The sequence below is a fragment of the Phyllostomus discolor genome, chromosome 4, assembly GCF_004126475.2.
Source record: "Phyllostomus discolor isolate MPI-MPIP mPhyDis1 chromosome 4, mPhyDis1.pri.v3, whole genome shotgun sequence".
Taxonomy (NCBI): domain Eukaryota; kingdom Metazoa; phylum Chordata; class Mammalia; order Chiroptera; family Phyllostomidae; genus Phyllostomus; species Phyllostomus discolor.
Genome location: NC_040906.2, coordinates 208,896,172 through 208,914,936, shown reverse-complemented (window position 1 = coordinate 208,914,936; position 18,765 = coordinate 208,896,172). Strand labels below are relative to the sequence as shown.

Sequence of the window (18,765 nt, the reverse complement as noted above, 5' to 3'; positions counted from 1 at the left end):
GTACCTCTGTCACTGGGCCACTCCCTGAAGATCTGTAAGGGACACTCGTCGTCGTCAAGGATGATCTCTTTAGCACCTTTCTCGTCAGAATGCTGGGCTCCAGGGGGAAGCATGACCTAGAGCAAAAAAGCAGGAGGTGAGCCAGCAGGTATTTAAAGAGCTCGCTGTTTTAGGCAAATAGAGTCACCGCGAAATCAAGCTGATCAAACACCATGGACAATCCCCCAACTGAACCACCAACAAAAGCGAAAGAGAAGTGTCCGATAAAAAGCTTCGCCAGCTCGACTGGGCCCTTTTTATCCACCTGCCTCTCTCTGCCCCCAAACAGGTAGTCCGAGCACAAAAACAAACAAACAAACAGACAAACTTTCACATGGGAGGACGGTGTGCAATGGTCAGCTCGTGAGTAATTCTCAAGATCAACAGCGGCTCTCGCCGGACGACCGCACGGAGCGGCCCAATGGAAGGAATGGCCTCCTTCTCTGTGCGGTGGCCTGTCTCCGTGAACACACTTTAATCAGACCGTTCGGATCTGTGTTACAGGTGGGCTCACTCAACCTCCCCGGTTGTCAGTCACCCTTCTCAGATACCGCATGACTACGCTCTTAAGCGGCCCTGGCACCACACCGGTATTTTTTGGCAGCCGAGCGTCTCCGCTGTCCGAGAAAGCCCGCAGCGACGCGGACAGGAGCGGGGTGACGGCACCGCCGCTCTGCTGCTCGTTCTAGCTGAGCGCTGACGCAGCCGAAACCCAGCCACGGACGCCGGACACGAGGCCGAGTCACGGCCACCTGAGCTTCCCTTCACGCCCGCAGCTGAGGCGACAGTGTGTCCCGATAGAACTCCGCCCTCCAGGTGCCGACACGCTCACACACCAAACGGCCAGGCCGTCCCACTGGGCCCTGCCGTGTCTCTCTATGCTGCTTCGGGTTATCGTCCAAGGGCAAGGGTGTCCCAACACACCCTCTGCCAAAGGGATCCATCTTTCTTTGCTTTTTGCACTCCACTTAGTATCTTTGGCTCAAAACACACACGACTCCGAGGTCTGGCCGGCACTCACCCAGGCCTCGGCATGCACCCCGGGGGTCCCAGCCACACGGGACAACCCCGGGTTCTCCGGCCAGGCCACGCGTTCTCGCTCCCGCCCCCTGCCCTCCCAGCTGCCGCCTGCCCCTCCCCGCAGGAGGCCTTCTCCGCCTCGTGCGCTGTAAAAGCTCCCTGTTTGCATTTTCCAGTCCGGGCCCCTCTGTCCCCCTTACTGCAGGCTCTTTTGAAGGCAGCTCTTGTTTCCTGCCCCAGCGTGCTACCTACCAAAGGAGAAAAACTCACACGCTTGTTTAATAATAAAACAGGTAAAATAATGCGTGAATGAATGAGTATGAAAGAGCTATATACTACAGAAGTTACAAGATGATAAGCCAAGGAAACAGAGAACATCTAGTTCAGAGTTAAAATAATAATCAACTCTTGACTCGTATAGCATAAGCTTGCAAAAGGAAATGTGCAAGAATATAACAAAAGAGACACCAACATAACGAAAGCCTCAAAAGAAATCATCAAATGACCTCGACAGGGGCTGTGAATAACCACCCAAAGTAGGCTTTTATAACTGCGTGACTCGGACTAACTTTCTGATCTTACTGTATAAATTAGGCAGAAATTATTAAGACAAAAACGTTATGACGTTCATGATCACATATCATCTCCAATGCAACTTTATGAAACTGATTATTAGGTAATAAATTTGCACACACTAGGGTCAAAAGTAAAACTTTTATCTCCAAGGTATATGGGTAGCTCTGATCATATCAACCAAGTGCTGGCGAATTATGAATAACAAAATGCAGTTTATTCAAAAGTTGAACCTTCATGATAGACTTCGTGAAAAAAAATTATTAAACCAGACCTTCCTAAAATAAAGTTACCTATATATGTAAAGTAACAATAGAAAGGATCTAAATCAAAATGTTAATAGTTGTTGTGACCCTCTGACACTAGAACTACGGGCAATTTTTACTTCCAATTTGCCTTTTTACACTTTCCTTACTTGACGACAGGGGTACACATTCCTTCTGTAATGGAGGAGAGGATGTTTCCCCGAGCACTTAACACACGGTCCCGGGTTTTCCGACTCTAAATGGCGCCGCGGGATGAAAACCATCCCTGGCTCAACTTCGTGAAAAGGTCCCCGCCCCCCTCGCAGGGCAAGCACCCGCCCGGGGCGAGGCCGGCGAGCGCCGCGCGGCCGGGGCTCACCCGGGCAATGCAGTAGTCCTTCGGGCTCTCCTTCTCCAGACCGTACTTCTCCAAGGCTTCGGCCACGGCGAAGTCGGCGGGGTCGGTCGTGGACAACAGGATTGTCTTGTAGGGGATATTCGGCTTCAGACTGTCCGCGTAGATCCTCAGCGTCCCACCTGGAAAACACCGGCCACCTCTGAGCACAGCCCCGTTCCGCTGGCGGCGACAGCTAGCGTCTACAGTCCCTTAAGGAAAGGGCGCCTCGTTCCAGTGGCAACGGGTGCAAGGATGGACACACACAGTTCCGTCCTCGTATCCTGTGGGACGACACTCACCAGAAGCAAACAAGGACCGCCCCGTGCCCCCTGCGCGCCCAGCTCGTGTGGACGGGTCAGGAACTGATGCCCGCTGGGAGAGCCAAGGGGGAACAGGAGGGGCCCTGGGGCCCGGCAGTGCTGCTCTTCCGCCGGTGGGTCCCCAACTCCGGACCCGCGTGCTGCCGGGCGCCTCTGTTCTCCCCTCCCCCTCCCCAACCTGAGACTTAAACAAGAACCTCCCCAACCTGAGACTTAAACAAGAAATCCAGATCGGGTCAGGCATCGACCCCACGGACGAAGCCACTTAAGAAACTGGACTGGACACCGGGACACTTCAGGTGCCGGAGTCCACAGGCGCTTCAGGAGGCGCCTGGCACGGAAGCGCGGGCGCCCCGCCCCCCAGGGACTGCAAACCGCAGCGACGTCTCCAGCTGTGAGCCCGTCTGGAGGGAGAGAACCACCAGAGCAGAGCGGTGGAAGCACCCCGAGGTTCTCTCTGTTTCTGTGCAGCTGTAACGCAACGCTACGCAGACCCCAGTGACGCTTCTGGTGTCGGACTGCGCTTCCCTCTCGTGACGGACCTGCACTCGGACAACCTGACGCCAGTGACCGGTGAGCACACACAGAAGCCTTAGATTCACGACTCGTGAGAACTCTGTCCAAACCACTGCTCACCTGCAGACGATACCAGGGAAAGGATCTCTGTCCCGCCCCCTCCTCCCAAAAAACCTAGGCCTGGACCTCATCTCCCCGAGGCAATGGAGAAACAGGAGGCACAAATGGTGGGCGGCATCACAGGATGTACTCGGCAACATCCACAAAACCACCTGGGGTTGTGTCTTTTTTTTTTTTAACAAACCAACAAACAGGCAAACTGGGAGGTAAAATAAAAGAAAGGAGTTTTAGAATGGAAGACCAAGCTGAGGTACACAGGTTTTACCTGATTCCTGGCTTAGCCAGAGAAGTCCCCAAGACAAACAGGAAAGTCTGAACAGCGACTAGGCATTTGATGTTACTAAGGAATCACTGTTGATTCTTTTGTGTGTGATAATACTACTGTGGTTTTGGTTTTGAGGAATCCTCCCCTTACAGGAAAATATTTTGAAATATTTGTGAGTGAAGTAACAAGAAATTTGGATTTGCTTCAAAATACTGCAGACTAGGAAAGGGAGCAATACGTGAGGGGCAGAGATGACACACGGCTGCCAATCACGGAAGCACGGTGAGGCTCACGGGGAGCTCACTGCGTCTCTCTCCTGCCTTGTACACATTGAAACGTGCCAGGATTTAGGTAAAAAAACGAGCCGTGCGGGAAGAACGTGTAAGGAGACCCATCTCTCTCACACTTAAGCCAACCCTGACTTTGCACAGACACGACACGTTTGCTAGCAGGCACCTCCCCCACAAACTCAACCCAGGAAGGCCCCCTGCAGGCGTGAGAAGCGTGACTAGCCCCACCCTGCACGACACACCCCAGCGGGAAAGCCACTGGACCCCCGTACCGGAATCGGGCCGCCCGTCTGAGCTGCGGAACTCCTGCATCCTCTTCTCCAGCTTCTGCTGCCTGCGCCGCTTCATCACCACCTCGGGGTTGGAGATGGTGCGCGTGAAGCTCGTCTCGGGCATGTCTTTGTACACCTCCGCGGCCAGGCGGGAGTTCTCCCTGGGGGGGAGGGACACCGAAAGCCCTTTAGAATTTCCTATCAGGAACAGTACAACCCTCCACCGGCTGCACCTGTGCCTGCCGTGGGCTGTTATGTTGCCACGCAGGAACTGCAGTCACTGTGGATAAAGGGTGCAGTTTCTCGCCAATCAAGCTAACATGCCGAATTAAGCAGAAATTTATAATTAAAATATTTAATTCTATTAAAATTTATAAGTCTATTGTGAGTTCATACAGGTTAATTACTGTGTATTAACAAAGCTAAAAGAAAAATGTACAGCCCAGCCCTGGCTGGTGTGGCTCAGTGGACTGAGTGCTGGCTTGTGAACCAAAGGGTCGCTCCCGGTCAAGGGCACACGTCTGGGTTGCTGGTCAGGTTCCCCCTAAGGGGCACGTGAGAGGCAACCACACACTGAGGTTTCTCTTCCCTTCTTTCTCCTTCCCATCCCCTCTGTCTAAAATTAAATAAATAAAATCTTTAAAAAGAAAAAGAAAAATGTATAAATGATACATTTCAGTAATTTCCACTCAGGTTACCCTAAAACAGACAAAATGAAAATAAGACTGACTATACTTCAGATTTTTTCACTAAAAGATTTACCAGTGTTCACTTTCTTGAGGCTGTTTTCAAAAAGGAAATTAAGCTGACCAACTTAACTCATTTTAAGTAGCCAACCTTCTGAACATAAATAACACCTCATAAACTAAGCTGATAAATAAAACAGCCCTGACCCCTACCGCACGAAGGGTGGGCTTCCTCCTGCAAACTGCAAGGCCGCTGGTTCAATCCCCAGTCAGGGCACATGCCTGGGTGGGGGCGGCAAGAGGAAACCCACTGATGTTTCTCTCACACATCGATGTTTCTCTCTCTCTCTCCCTCCCCCTCCCTTCCCCGCTCTCTAAAACCAAATAAATAAACCATTTTAAAAAATAGTTGATAAATAAAACAAACCTTCACCTACGTTTTAACCTCTTCTTTTCTTTGGTATTTTTCACATACGAGCAACACGCTTACACAAGCTCTTTCTCTGGCAGAACCGCACTGGGCAGAGCCCTGCTCGGTACCACTGCTCCCAGGAGCGCACGCAGGTTCCTTCGCAGGCCTCCCTGCCCCACAGACTGACAGCTAAACCCACGGGGGGACAACGCAAAACGGGCTCAAATCCCACTATAAAGTGAATGACATTCGCTGACAAACGGTTAATATCCTCAACACATACAGAACACTTTGAATCGATCAAAAAAGAAGAAAGAGAGACCTGAAGAGGTCACGGCAACAGAAGAATAAACACAAGCAGCTAATGACGGTGTGGAAAGATGGCCGCCAGTGGATGACGACACAGATTCCCTTCACTGGAGACCCCGCTACTGCAGAGAGGGGGCCCCGTCCCGCGACAGCCCACAGCGCAGGGCATGCGGCGAGGACCGGCTGCCGGAGGCCCCGGGCGCGTCCGGCCAGCTGAGCGCCTGCCCCGCGGTGCGTCTGAGGCCCTGGAACAAGGACAGTGGGTGCGGTGCCAGCACAGGGGGACGACGCCTGTCGCCAGCAACAAACCTCGTCCCACGAGCGCCGGAGTTCTCCCACACCGACGTCCTCACGGACGGTCTGCTGCCGGCAGACACCTGGCTCAGAGCGCAAAGAAAACAGTGTTTCCAAAGGGCACTTACACGTCATCCCCTTGGAAGGGTCTGTCGTCTTTTTCGGATGCTTGTCTCATCGCCTCTTTCTCTCTCTTCTTCTTCTCCTTCTTCTCCTTCTTTGAGAGCGTTCTCTTGAAGTTCTGGATGACGCCTTCTTTTTCCTGCTTTTCGGGCCCATTGCTCTGAACCTTCTGATGAAAGGAACAAGATCACGATGCGGACCACTGCGCGGAGCCCCGCCAACCCGACCGAAGGCTGGGCTCGGTCCGCCCCGCACGCCGCAGCCCGCGGCCCGCGCTGCGCCAGGGGCGGTGGGAATGCCCCCTCGCTGGCCCGTCGGAGCCAGGGCGCCCTCGTCAAGTCTCAGGGGTTTCTACATTCGCTACCTGTGCACCTCACTCTCTGTGGGTTTTACCACAGTACAGAACTGATGACTGATCACGTGGCCAAAGAGAAAACCAAACAAACCCAGTAAGAAAACTAAGGTGAGAATCATGAAATCTGACTTCAAAAGTAAAAATTCAAATCATTTACATCAAGGAATACGAATAAAGAAATCTACGAAAATATGGAACTAAGCATTAAAATCATTACCTATTTTACAGTTAACTTCAAAAGAGATGTGGAGAGTATCTGTAATAAATCAGCTTTAATGAAGCCAAGTTTCTCAGGTATCTTGTGTACCTGCTGGTCCGCCCTAATTCCCAGCATGCCAGATGACAGAGGCGCGTTTCTGACGCATGTGAACAGGCCGACTGGTGGACCACCACCAGGCGCGGTCACCTGCCGGGAAGAGCCACCTTCCCGTGACGGCAGCATCCGCACACCCACACATCCGCCCCGACCGGCCCCAGGGCGGGTTCCGTGGCCGCAGGAGTGCACACCCGCGGACACCACAGTGCAGGGTGAACCACAAAGCCCCCGTCCCACTTCCCTGTACACAACGCTTCCAACGGGACAGCCGCTGGACCACACTAACCCGGGAGGCCACGGACGCACCTCCGTGTGCCCGAGACCCCCGCAGGGGGCACAGACACCACACTAACCAAGCGAGAACCTGCTGCTGCCGAAGGGACAATGGCGGTCTTTCCCCAATCTGCTGGGGGAAGACAGCTAAACAGAACATCTTTTCCAAAATGTTCTCAATGTTTGCGCCTGCTGCCACTTGTCAGTGCTGAGTGCTCGTGCAAGACCACCCTTCTTCAGACAGAACTGGGGTTTCCCCGAATCGTGCCCCTCTGCCGCAGGGCCCCACGCAGGGGCAGCGGCGCGGGAGCTCCAGACACGCCGCCCGCCACCGGGGAGGGCTTCCGATCCCCGCTCTGCTGCGGCACCCAGAGGAGCCCGGGAAGCCCTCTCACTCCCGACCTTGCACGGTAACACGAGAGAGGCTCTACACGGGCCTTCTCCAGCTGCAGCTGGAGGTTCACCTGTGAACAGGTTACTAAAGCTTTATTTTCCCTTCTGATTCTCATTCAAGCACTCTGACTTTATAACCGGGGGGAGGGGGGACTGTAGCTATTCCTTGAGCATTCAACCTCTTAGTGACTGAAGCGTTCACAACTCTCCCTTAAACAAGTAAGGAGCTTCCCCTGGCTGGCGTAGCTCAGTGGATTCAGCGCGGGCTGCGAACCAAAGTGTCGCAGGTTCGATTCCCAGTCAGGGCACATGCCTGGGTTGCAGGCCATGACCCCCAGCAACCGCACATGGATGTTTCTCTCTCTCTCTCTCTCTCTCTCTATCTCTCTCCCTTCCCTCTCTAAAAATAAATAAATAAAATATTAAAAAAAAAAGTGAGGGGCAGTGCTTGGGACTACTCCGTGAAACAGAGGCTGCAGCAGGGAGCAGCTGGGCTACCTCTAAATCACTGGCTGGAGAAAAGGGCAAAGAGCAGTTCGGGGAGAGGAGCACACAGAGGAGCAGCCCCTGCGACAGGAGCGCCGGGCTGCCTGGGGGCCCCCCGCCCCCACCCCACCCCCGGACGAGAGCCCCCGGGCCCACCTTCAGCAGGCCAGCGTCGTTCTCGTTCTTGAGGACGAACCGGCCCTCCCGGTCGTCTTTGTTCCAGTTCAGCTGCACGACCAGAGGCTTCTCGTCTGCGTCCAGTCTTCTTTCTTCTTCACCACATGAACCGGGGGAGAGGGAAGCCGTGGTTACTCAGCGGCTCCAGCTACCACAACGCTCCCGTCTGCACTTGCTCTTACAAACACAACAACCCGATCACCTCAAGTACTTGCTGACAGACTGAAACGTAATTCAAGACACGACACTGTGCGCGTCGGAACAACCGGCCAGCTCAGCACCGCGTTGCTGCTGTGTGCACACCACCACCTCGCGCCCCGTGCGGGCCCCCCGACCAGGGACAGCGTCCCGGCGCTCAGGCGCTCCCCGGGAACACGAGGGACGTGCACGTGGACTGGGGAGAGAACACGGGCACGCGGAACCGGCCGGCAGCCTGTCTGTCAATGACGTGCCCTCGGCTGCAACGGGAAAGCAAGGGGTAATGTCACCGTACCACAGAAGTGCCACGGGTTCAGAGGACTCTCCGTCTCATATCCGTGTCACAGGCTATCGAGAAATGGCAACGACCCACATGGCCCCATCAGTCCTGGAGTGATTCCTCTCCTTCTGACTCTGTACATCTGACCCTCGTCTCCGAAACTCACCACCCTCAACCCTCACATCCCCTCCCCCGTGAAGCTCCCACACCCTGCTCTCTGCTACGGTCAGGTGCCCGGCTCCGTGCGGCCCCTTCCCTGCCCCAGACACCCTACAAGCCTCGGCACACGGGCCGGGGAAGGCACAGCCCAGGGGACTCGCGAGAGCTCCGGGGGCCTGACCCCACTGGAAGCCTGCAGGCGCCAGAGGTCACCCAGGCGGCTGTTTGTGTACAAATGAGGGCAGCAAAGAGAGGAGACGGAATAACTGTGGTGCAGGAAGCAAAGCTGAACAGGACAGATTTAAAGACAGACAGAGCTACAGAAGCAGTTAGTAAATAACACTTGTAAACAGTCACGTTAATTATCAGCACACAAGCATAGCGAGCTCTAAATTAGTATTTTATCAACTGAAAACATGAGAAAGGAAAATCAGAGTAACAGGTTAGTAATCGGATCAAGAGGTTTGAAATTCCTGCTACAAAGCGAAATGACCAGGATGCTCTTGTGAAATTTGTACTGGATAGAACCCTTCACGCTGGGTGTAGAGAACATTGAGAACAATTACCTCTGAACCACAAGAGTAAACAAAAACCAGGGTGAGGTGCCGCAGCGCACAGGTGCCCAGCACAGGGTGTCAAGGTCGTCGGGGTCCTATGTACCTGTCGCCCCAAGGTGTCTCCAGCTGACTTGGGGGGGCCCTGGCATCCACAAGGACAGCAGCAGGGGCCCCCCCGAGGGCCGAGCCCCAGCGCTCACTGGGGAGCATCCCAAATCTCCGCAGGAACAGCCCCTCCTGTCAGGCGCGGCCCCAGCCCACACGAGAGGGGGTGCCGCCCTCTGCGCAGGGGTCCCACGGGTGTCACGCTGGGTCTCCCACGGTGCTGTATGGAACAAGCAGCCCTGGCCCGGACCCACGTGGGCAGGAAACAAGAGCACTGCCCAGACCCAGGAGCAGGTGGGGCCCACGGGCACATGAACCCCTCCCAGCGGGGAGCAGCTGCAACCAGGGCTGGGATGAGAATTCCTTCGTTTTATGCATACAGTTTTTCAAACAAATCTAAGAAAACCTAAAGAAAATGGTTCTTTAAAAAAATTGAAATCGTTCTGCCCTTAGCTTTCCGATTCCAACTGTGCACCATGTCCCCCCACAGACTGCACCTGGCAGTGGTCCTCCAGCGGCCACACGGAGCGACAGGGAGCGGCCGGAGTGAGAGGCTCGTCCTTCCCTCTGCACGGTTGTGGGGGGGGGGGACCCTCAGTGTCAGAAACCCACCCAGAGCGGAGGCTGCCGTCTGTGGTCCAACTGAGTTCTGGCAATATTCTCCTAACCTTACAAAAAGTCATCAACAACCGCGGCCTACATTACACACATTCTACCAGGGGCAAAGGGTTTGGTCATGCTTGAACGCCACACATTACAAAAAGTTTTGCCCAATTTCAAATTTACAAAGAAAGGCATATTTCTGAAGTAAAAAATAAAATAAAATTATGTTCTAAAAGGATTTGTGGATAGAACTTAACAAGTATTCAAATTGGGTTTTATGTTATGTGCAATCATTTATTTCCTTGAGTAACTGGATTGTTTTACAAGGGACTCAACATTTTTAAAGCACTCAAAAATTTGTATCTTTCCCCGGCTGGCGTAGCTCAGTGGATTGAGCGCGGGCTGCGAACCAAAGTGTCGCAAGTTCAATTCCCAGTCAGGGCACACGTCTGGGTTGCAGGCCATGACCCCCAGCAACCGCACATGGATGTTTCTCTCTATGTCCCTCCCTTCCCTCTCTAAAAATAAATAAATGAAATCTTTAAAAAAAATTTGTAACGTTCTACATTTCTAATCAGTCCAATTTAAAGTGTCATTCGATAGAGATATATGGGATATTTTCACATATTTCAAATACTGAAACGAGGGGAAATTACTAAGTAGGTGTGCAAGAGAGCCCCGGCCTGCCCAGCAGCACCAAACCCACACGGCTCCACTCACAGGACTGTTACAGAGTGACGTCCACCCCTGCTGGACTGGGCTACAGTGAGCTGCACTATTGCGATGTGCACAAAAGAGACACATGTTTCTCCCAAGACAAGCAGCTCGCTGTGTCACCAATGCACGTGACTCTCTGAGGGGCCGGGCTCCCTGCCTGCCTTTGGAGAACTGCGCACGCACACTCTCGCTGGGCAGGCCGGTGCCGCGGACTCGCAGGAGCCCGGCCCTGGCGCCGGGAGCCCCTCGGCCCGCCCGGGGAGAGTGCGAGCACCGCGGCGGCGCGGCAGGGCTGTGCGCACCACGCCTGCGCCCACGGCACACTGACCTCCGCTGACGTGCACCTCGTAGAGCGAGTACTTGGGAGACGACAGCATGCGCATGTCGGGCCGGAACTTCTCGGCCAGCGTCTCGATGACATCCTGAGTGGTGGCAGTGCTGGAGACCCGGATGCACTTGGTGGCGAAGTTCCCAGCAGCTTTGTCTTGAAAGTAAAACCTCATCACTCCATGGAACTCCAAATCCTACAAGGAAACAAAATGATGCGTTTTTGAAAAAACGGCATTCTGAAAAGATTCTCTTTTTACAATAATAGATGAGAAAGGCGATCCACCACTTTTTAAAATGTTTCACTACCTGAACACCTGAAACAGAAACTGAGACGCGGGATCCTGGTCTTCACAGTGAACTGTGTGACAGGGACAAGCTAGGCACGGTCTCTCTCAACCTGACTTGTCCCGCGGAAGGTGACGGCGGTGGAGGGGCTGACATCAGACACAGCCAACATTCATGGACTCTTCGAGTTCCAGGTGCCCCAGGACATGCACGATTCCACTGCCTCCTGACCACACCCCAGTGAAGCAGGCACCACTATGAGACTCTATTTTCAAGACTTGGTCCTTAAAAGTCTCAAGGTTTCAGTGTCTCGCTCAGGCAGTCAGGTGACAAGCCCAGCCCTGAACCCCGGACCACCGACCTCCCCCTTCTGCCTGGCTCAGCCTCCACCTGTCGCAAATGTGAATGAAGGGCAACCCAACTGTTGCGAAGATCACGGTGACTAACTTTTAGTACGAACTACTTGCCCTCAAATCAACAAATGCCGTTTAGACTGTTCTCACCTCACTTGTCAAGGAAACTGCAGAAGAACCCTACACAGAGGCAGGCCCAAGCCTGGACAGCCATGGGATGCCCCTCCTATTATTAATCAGTTACAGCACAGCTTATGCAGGTGAGGCCCTATGAGTTTCAGGCCTGTTGCGATTCACCGTATTTTGCTGTATACAACACCCACTTTTTCGTCCAAATTTTTGAGGGAAAAGTAAAGATGCATATTATACATGGATAGTACTAATTCCCTATCTATAAAATGTTTTTAATTCTTTTATCTATGCTTCTGTGTTAAAAGTTTAACTCTAGAAAGCAATGATAATATCTGTATACAAAATAATACCCTGGGATCCGATAATCTGTTTTGTTGCTAAAGTTAAATAAATAGAAAATTAAAACAAAAGCTTTTTTCCCTGAAAGTCTGGGCCAAAGAAGTGGGTGTGCATTACACACGGGAGCGCACTGCACACGGCCAAAGGCGGTGAGTAACTAGGACAGTCAGCGGTCCGCAGCCCGCGGGCCAGGCCTCGGGTGCCGGGGGAGTCTGTGCGTGCCTGCCGGGTCGCACGCCCGCGATCGGGGGGGGGGGGGCGTCGGGGGGAAGGCCCAGCCCTCCTGCTGCTGCGCTCAAGTCGCCCCGATACATCAATTCGCCCCACCTTCAGCAGACACCCCGAATCCACCCCAAATCTCGTGGAAACTAAATCAGACTGTTGCTCCTACGCTGTTCTCTTTCTACAGCTTCCTAGTCTCCGGGGTCAGTCGTTACCCCAGTTAGGCTTTTCCCCCTTCCCCCCAGTCCACTAGAGCTGCTTCCTCACTGACACCTGTGACCTACAAGTACGTCTCTGAGGTGTGGAGAATGGGGTCTTAGAATGCGGCTAACTGTACCACCTGCATGAAAATCACACCGGGAAGGGAGACGATCGCCCCAGGTCTGGCCCCCTGCTGTACTACGCGTGCCCAGAAAGAAATGCAGGGTGAGTGTGCACGTGCGCCAGAAACCAGTGAAGCCCAGTTCTGGGCTGGGGCAGGGCCCTGGGGGTAGGGCGGGGGTCTGAGGGGCGTCGTGCACGAGCGGCGCGGAAGCTGCGTGAGCAGGAGTCCTGCCCTGCCCCTCACACGACACACACTCTCTGTCCAGCCCGAGCCGAGCAGCAGAGCCTGCGTGCGTGACGGCGCAGGAAGGAGGCACCTGAACCACAGGGCCGAGCGTGAGCCCCAGTCAGTTCTACCGGGACCAGCTCCTGCTCCCCGTGCTGCTCCCCGTGCTAGTGAGACAGACCCTCTCAGCGCCCCCAGTGCTCCCTGCCCACCACCCTGCCCCCAACTGCCCCACTGCCACCTCCCGAGGCCCCTGAAACAGCACTTTAGGGGAAAAAAAACACTCATAAATGTGGCCATATGCATTTAAGTCTTCACTGCAGGAGTCACACTTTCACCCTGAGACTCCGGGACTCTCACGCTACCACCCGGAAGTCAGCGTCACGTGACACGTCTCCGCCCCAGATGTCACCTGGCACGACCACCCTGGCCCCTCCACGGGACCGCTCTTCCAGAGTGATTCACACCAAAAAGGCAAACTGACCTCCAAAGGAACTCGATCGTTTCGCCAAAGGGCTCACTTCACAACATTTGTGAAGAGACTGAGACAGCTCTGTGCACATGTGCGGGTCCCCAGAGACACAGAAGCACCAGTTTCTCAGAGATTTTCCCACAACAAACAGTCCCAACCCACACAACACAGCTGAGGAGGCCCACCGGCCGGGGCTGGGGCTGGGAGGGAACGCTCAGCTCAGCCCTGATGCGCCCACTGCTGCCCGCCGCAGGCCGGAGGGAGCGCAGATGTCCCGTCGCCACGGGGACGCACTCCAGCTACTGATGTTCCATGCAAAGCTGAAGCAAGTGACTGTTAACTGAGTTTGCCTGGTTCCCTTAACATTACACGGAATAGCTGAGCACGGTTGATACTAGAATATCCCCTAATAAAGTAAGTTAGTATTCTGTTCTCGACTATGAATTTGGCCGGTGTGGCTTCATCCAACCCGAGAAGACTGGTGAACTCGAGCCCCTAGCCCCGCACACTGGCTGGGCGGTGGCCGGGAGAACGAACACCACCAACTACAACGAGCACGTGTTAAAGGCTACCAGTGCCAGCGACTGAGAGGCCAGCATCTGAGTCCCCCAGGGGACTCAGGACTGAGGCGCTGTGATGGCCCTGCTGTGCAGCAGGGGGTCTGCAGTGGCCCCCTCGCTCCCTGAGACCCCCTGGGCAGCCTTAGGGCAGGGCAGGGCTGCGGTGCGGACAGCACCCACCCCAGAACCCCGCCTTTCAACCTGCAGGCTCTGCTGCCTCACCCGTTGTTTGAAGGGAGTGGGACACTCATTTCCTTCTCTCTTCTAGAACAGGTTCAAGAGGCGCTCCAGAAGAAACAAGGGATGGCTGAACAGGAAGAAGGAGTCTGAGGTTCAGGGAGGGCGGTGGCCTGCCATGCCGCCTTGCTAGCCAGACCAGCTGCAGGGACCGCGGCCTGACGCCCACGCCATGGTCTGAAGCTTGGACCGCGCTCCCCAAGGGGCCCAGCAGTCCCGAGCTGGTCCAGCACCCACCACAACAAAGACCCTGGGACAGGAACGAGCTGGCATTTCCAGCTTAACAGCTGAATCTCTGAGTATGGTGTTTAATGGGTGTGAGCTCAGATGCCCCTGCTCGGTAAGCCTGTCTGGAGGAGTTAACAAACAACAGGAAGCACCAGCCAACCCTGGCACCCGGCCAGTGCTCCTCCGCCAGCCTCCGCCGCCAGCCTCTGCCGCAGCCTCCACCGGAGGAGGGCTGTGCCCTCAAAGGGAAGGCATTCCGGCAACAGCACCCGACTCCCCAGTTGCGGCCGCCTGCTTCCAGCTGATAAGAGCTCTGAACAGGAAGCTTTACATTCCTAAGAGTGAGCCGTGCGGTCTCGTGACAGGCTAACACTCTGATAATGTCATACATTTTACAAAGACAAACGTTTCCCTGAAAAAGGCACTCCCTCCTTAGTGCTGGCTACACAAACCACCCGAGCGAAAACAAGATCTAAAATAAAAACCACGGCTGCAGGTCCCCCGTGTCTCAGTGACGTGCCAGCGGTCCGGGGCGAACTTTCAGGGGCAGCGGTGTCTGGAGCAGGAGGGACCGTGACCGCCTGTGGTCCCTCCCATCAGTGCGGTGTCCTGCACGTTAGCTGCGGTAATTTAAGTCGAAGGGAAGGAAAAGGCAGCACAACAATCACCTGTGTCCCTTCCTTATGCTTATTTTCCCGATGGGAAAACATACTCACCTTTGCATAAACTCTTCCCTGAGACATACTACCACCCATGGTTATTAAAACAGAAACGGAACACTACTTGGGGTTGATTTAATGACAGCTTTTCATGTTTATCGTGAAGAATACAACAGGCCGAAAAACACAGCCAAACCCATGGGAGGATAGAAGGCTGTATCATAAAACTGAAAAATAGCCAATGCAAGAAGCAAACAAAGATGGAAATTTCCTTTCCACCACCGTATCGACATCCCATTAATTAACGAAACTGACAATCACTTGGTCTTCTCGCCCACACCGGTAAAAACACGCCAGGGCCGCCCCAGGCTCCTTCCGCTCACTCGGATCAGAGACGCCTGGCCTGAGCTTCGAGGGGCCAGCCATGCCGCCCCCCGTGTCCAGCACTTGCCTGACATCCGTCTCCCAGCCGGCAGTGAACCGACACTAACTCCACACGGGCATGCCACCACTCCGCCTCCGGAGGGAGCCACTGCCGCACGTGCAGCACGCGCGCGGGCACGCACACACACACACACACACACGTTACCAGCACAGAAAACAAGCAACCAGACCACAGCCATCTGATCTGACTCACATTTTTAAAAACAGTAGTAACAGCCCTGGCTGGTGTGGCTCAGTGGATTGAGTATGGGCTGTGAACCAAAGGGTCGCCGGTTCGATTACCAGTCAGGGCACAGGCCTGGGTTGCGGGTCAGGTCCCCAGTGGGGGCCATGTGAGAGGCAACCACACACTGATGTTTCTCTCCCTCTCTTTCTCCTTCCCTACCCCTCTCTTTTTAAAAATGAATTAATAAAATCTTTTTAAAAAAACACTAGTAACATCTGACTATTAATAGTTTAGGTAGAAGACAGAAAAATACTTGAAGTATGGGCTTTCTGGAATCTTGTATAAACGCTATTTTTTAAATGCTAGTACTTCAAGAACACTCTTCAAAATTATATGTGTTTCACTACCTGAATCTTGCACAGGACAAACAAAACTGCTGAAAGCGTGAAAGAAACTACAGCTGCACAGACCTTCCCGGGACTCAGGCGCTCTCTGCCTGTGGCATCCGTGCCCAGGGGCCGGGCCCCAACTCTGTCCCCCACGCCCATTCCCAGGCGCTGGCAGCTCCTCTAAACCCACTTTTCTTTTTTGTTGAAAACAATCTGTTTTACGTTACAGCTGACACACAGCACTGTACTACTTTTAGGTGCACAGCAGCAATTCAGCGTTTATATAAACGCTACATGTTCTAACAGCACTAATTCCGCTACCTTAGAAACACCTGATTTCCCAAACTCGACTTTGGTGTAAAGAGTTTGCTGTAGAAAAAAAACATTGAATGAATGAATTTGCTTCATAGGGAACCACCTTTTGAGATAACCACAGGGCACAGGCTGAGTTTCATCTCTTAGCGGGGGCTGCATTCAGATCCCAGCGCTGCTGGGATGAAGCGGACTTTGCCAGTCTGCCCTCACCATCCTGGGTGGGCCGGCGCAGACCCCCACAGGCACTGCCGCTGCCCCCCTCACCTGACAGCCACTACTCCCGACCCTCGACCACAGCCAGGAAGGGAGTCCACCTACACACGGGCACATGTATTTGGTCTTTATAATCAAGTGACCCCATTAAATATGCTTGCCTCTAAGTCTCCAGCACACCACAGTGCACACCTGCCCAATGGTGGGCCGGCTGCGGTACTTGGAACGTCGGGATGCCAGTTCACCAGAAGTGGAGAAGAGTCACCTTAAGGGGGGAAGGGCAGCAGTTCTCTGGGCTAACAAACCCATCGAGCACCTCCTCTCTGCAAGCGGCTCTCCCTGTTGTGCGCTCTGACAGAAGCCCGTCCAGTGCCCAGACACCTTAACGCTGCAGGGCAAAACTGTCCTCGGCCAGGAAACACGGCCTGCTGCGAAACCCAGCGAGCCGACGCGCTTCTCAGGACCGCCTCCGCTGTGACTGCCAGCACGGCCCGCTGGACGGTGGGCCACCCCACAGCCGCCCCACAGCCACCCTGCAGACAGAGCGAGGTCGCTCAGAGCTGTGCCGCTGGGCCCCCGTGGGACTGGAGACCCACCCAGCCCCTCAGTTGGCAGGGTGGGAGGCCAGAAAGGTAGTTTTCCCCACAGTGCTCTCAAAGTGTTTCACTCTCGTATCTGAGCAGCGACCACACGAATGTGTGCCAGGGTTTGAGAGATGATCTACTAAGGAACACACGGAACCGGCAGGACAGAGAGGCAATCGGCACACTCACGGACGATGCGCGTGTCGGCACTGCTAGCTGACCCGCACCAACGTCCACAGACACACAACAGCCCTACGAGCCGCCTGTGCGGTCCAGAAGCTACGCCCTGTCTTACCACAGACTCTTTGGAAACCCGGGGAAGCCTAGGAGTCTGCTCTCAGAACGGAAACTCAAGTGCATAAAGTAAGATACAAAGCATCACAAGGGAAACGATCCCATTAAAGCACAATTATTACAACATTAAAACCTGCGGCACAGTAACGCATGTGCGTGCTCTTACCAGCTCACCAGCAAGTAAGACCTAGCTAGCACCAGTTTACACAGCTCCAGCGCTGAAGCAGATGGCAGTGTAAGCCCGCAGGTGAGGAAGACGCCACACCCTGGTCGGAAGGTAGGTAATGGAGAGTTTGCTTACTGGGAGTGAAGGTGTGATTACTCTCCCGTCCGTGTCCGGAGACCCGAGAACTCCGTTACCGGACTTCCAGCCGGGAAGCCGTGGGCCCGGCCCAGCGATGCTGAGCTCGCCTGGTCGCCGGGGAGTGCGCCCTCTCCCTGTTCGGGGGCTCGGCTGGGAAGTGCGGCCTTACAGGACAGCAACATGCATTCCATGCAGCTCTGCCAGCTGGGCTTAACTTGACCCTCCGGTGTCATTTAGACCTCCCCTCCAACTGTGGTTTACGATCACTTTTTTCCCACTTCTTAATGAAATGGAACAGAGTGAAACAGATTTCTGCTAGGTCCCGCGCACCCTGGGTAAGGAAACAGGATGAGAACTGGTTCGTGACAATTCTTTACTTCTGGGTACAGCCTGAGCTACAAGGTGAAATCCAGTGCTTTTCTCACTCTGGACCACAGGGACTGCATTTCGGGCTGAGGAAGGTTTCCCGTCCTCACCACCGGGGCGTTTTGGGTGGGACACACTAGATGCCAGGAGCACCCGCCCCAGTGTGATGATCAAAAATGTCTCCCGGCCTCTGCACTGTCCCCCAGGGCACAGAAGTGTCCCGGTGGAGAGCCGTGGATTAGAACAAGTCTGGAACCTCTTCAGAATGGCGTTCTGACCCCAGCTTCTTCCTTCAGCTGCGAGCCTCCCGGGACGTGAGTCCACACCCACCTGCTCCCGGGCCCTCTTCTCGTTGAACACACTTCCTGTGCCACCCTCCTGGCCTGAGACCGTTTCCAGAACCGACCGCAAACATCCAGACGTGTCTGATCAGCTGGAAGGCCACTGCTAATTCTAATACTATGCCTGTAGCTACTGACATTTAAAATTACAGTAGCTTTCTGGTGGACACCTAGTACTATTGGTTTAAATTAGGTTTAGTAAAATTAAAATTCTTGGGTCATTTGCATGTTAGCCTACCAAATAATAACATTTGTCAGCTTGGCGGTAATCTGTTAAACAGCAGCCTTTGAGCACAACCAATCAACTGGCCCCTAATTCATCCAAGTGTACTTCGGTCTAGCCCTGCCAGGAATGCAACCCCGTGGCTTCCAACCTCGGTCAGTGCCCCCAGGGTCACAGAGAACATTTCTATGTGAAGTCTGCAGCTCACCCTTGACAGGATCAGTGTAAACAGGTGACACACTGCCTTTAAAACCAGTGA

The 18,765-nt window shown here is 54.2% G+C and overlaps 1 protein-coding gene across 17 annotated transcripts in view; it reads right to left on the bottom strand.

The window, feature by feature from the left end:
- Positions 1–18,765, bottom strand: part of AFDN (afadin, adherens junction formation factor) — a 104,093-nt gene that overhangs the window by 68,127 nt on the left and 17,201 nt on the right. For 9 of the 17 annotated variants that reach the window (XM_036024973.1, XM_036024977.1, XM_036024985.1 and 6 more), the window contains exons 2-7: positions 10,829–11,024; positions 7,861–7,976; positions 5,887–6,050; positions 4,058–4,218; positions 2,257–2,414; positions 5–116 (exon numbers count right to left, since the gene is read on the bottom strand). In XM_036024973.1, the coding sequence (XP_035880866.1) occupies positions 5–116; positions 2,257–2,414; positions 4,058–4,218; positions 5,887–6,050; positions 7,861–7,976; positions 10,829–11,024 (907 nt within the window). The remainder of the gene's footprint in view (positions 1–4; positions 117–2,256; positions 2,415–4,057; positions 4,219–5,886; positions 6,051–7,860; positions 7,977–10,828; positions 11,025–18,765) is intronic. The other 8 variants (XM_036024974.1, XM_036024983.1, XM_036024987.1 and 5 more) reach the window with 3 other exon arrangements.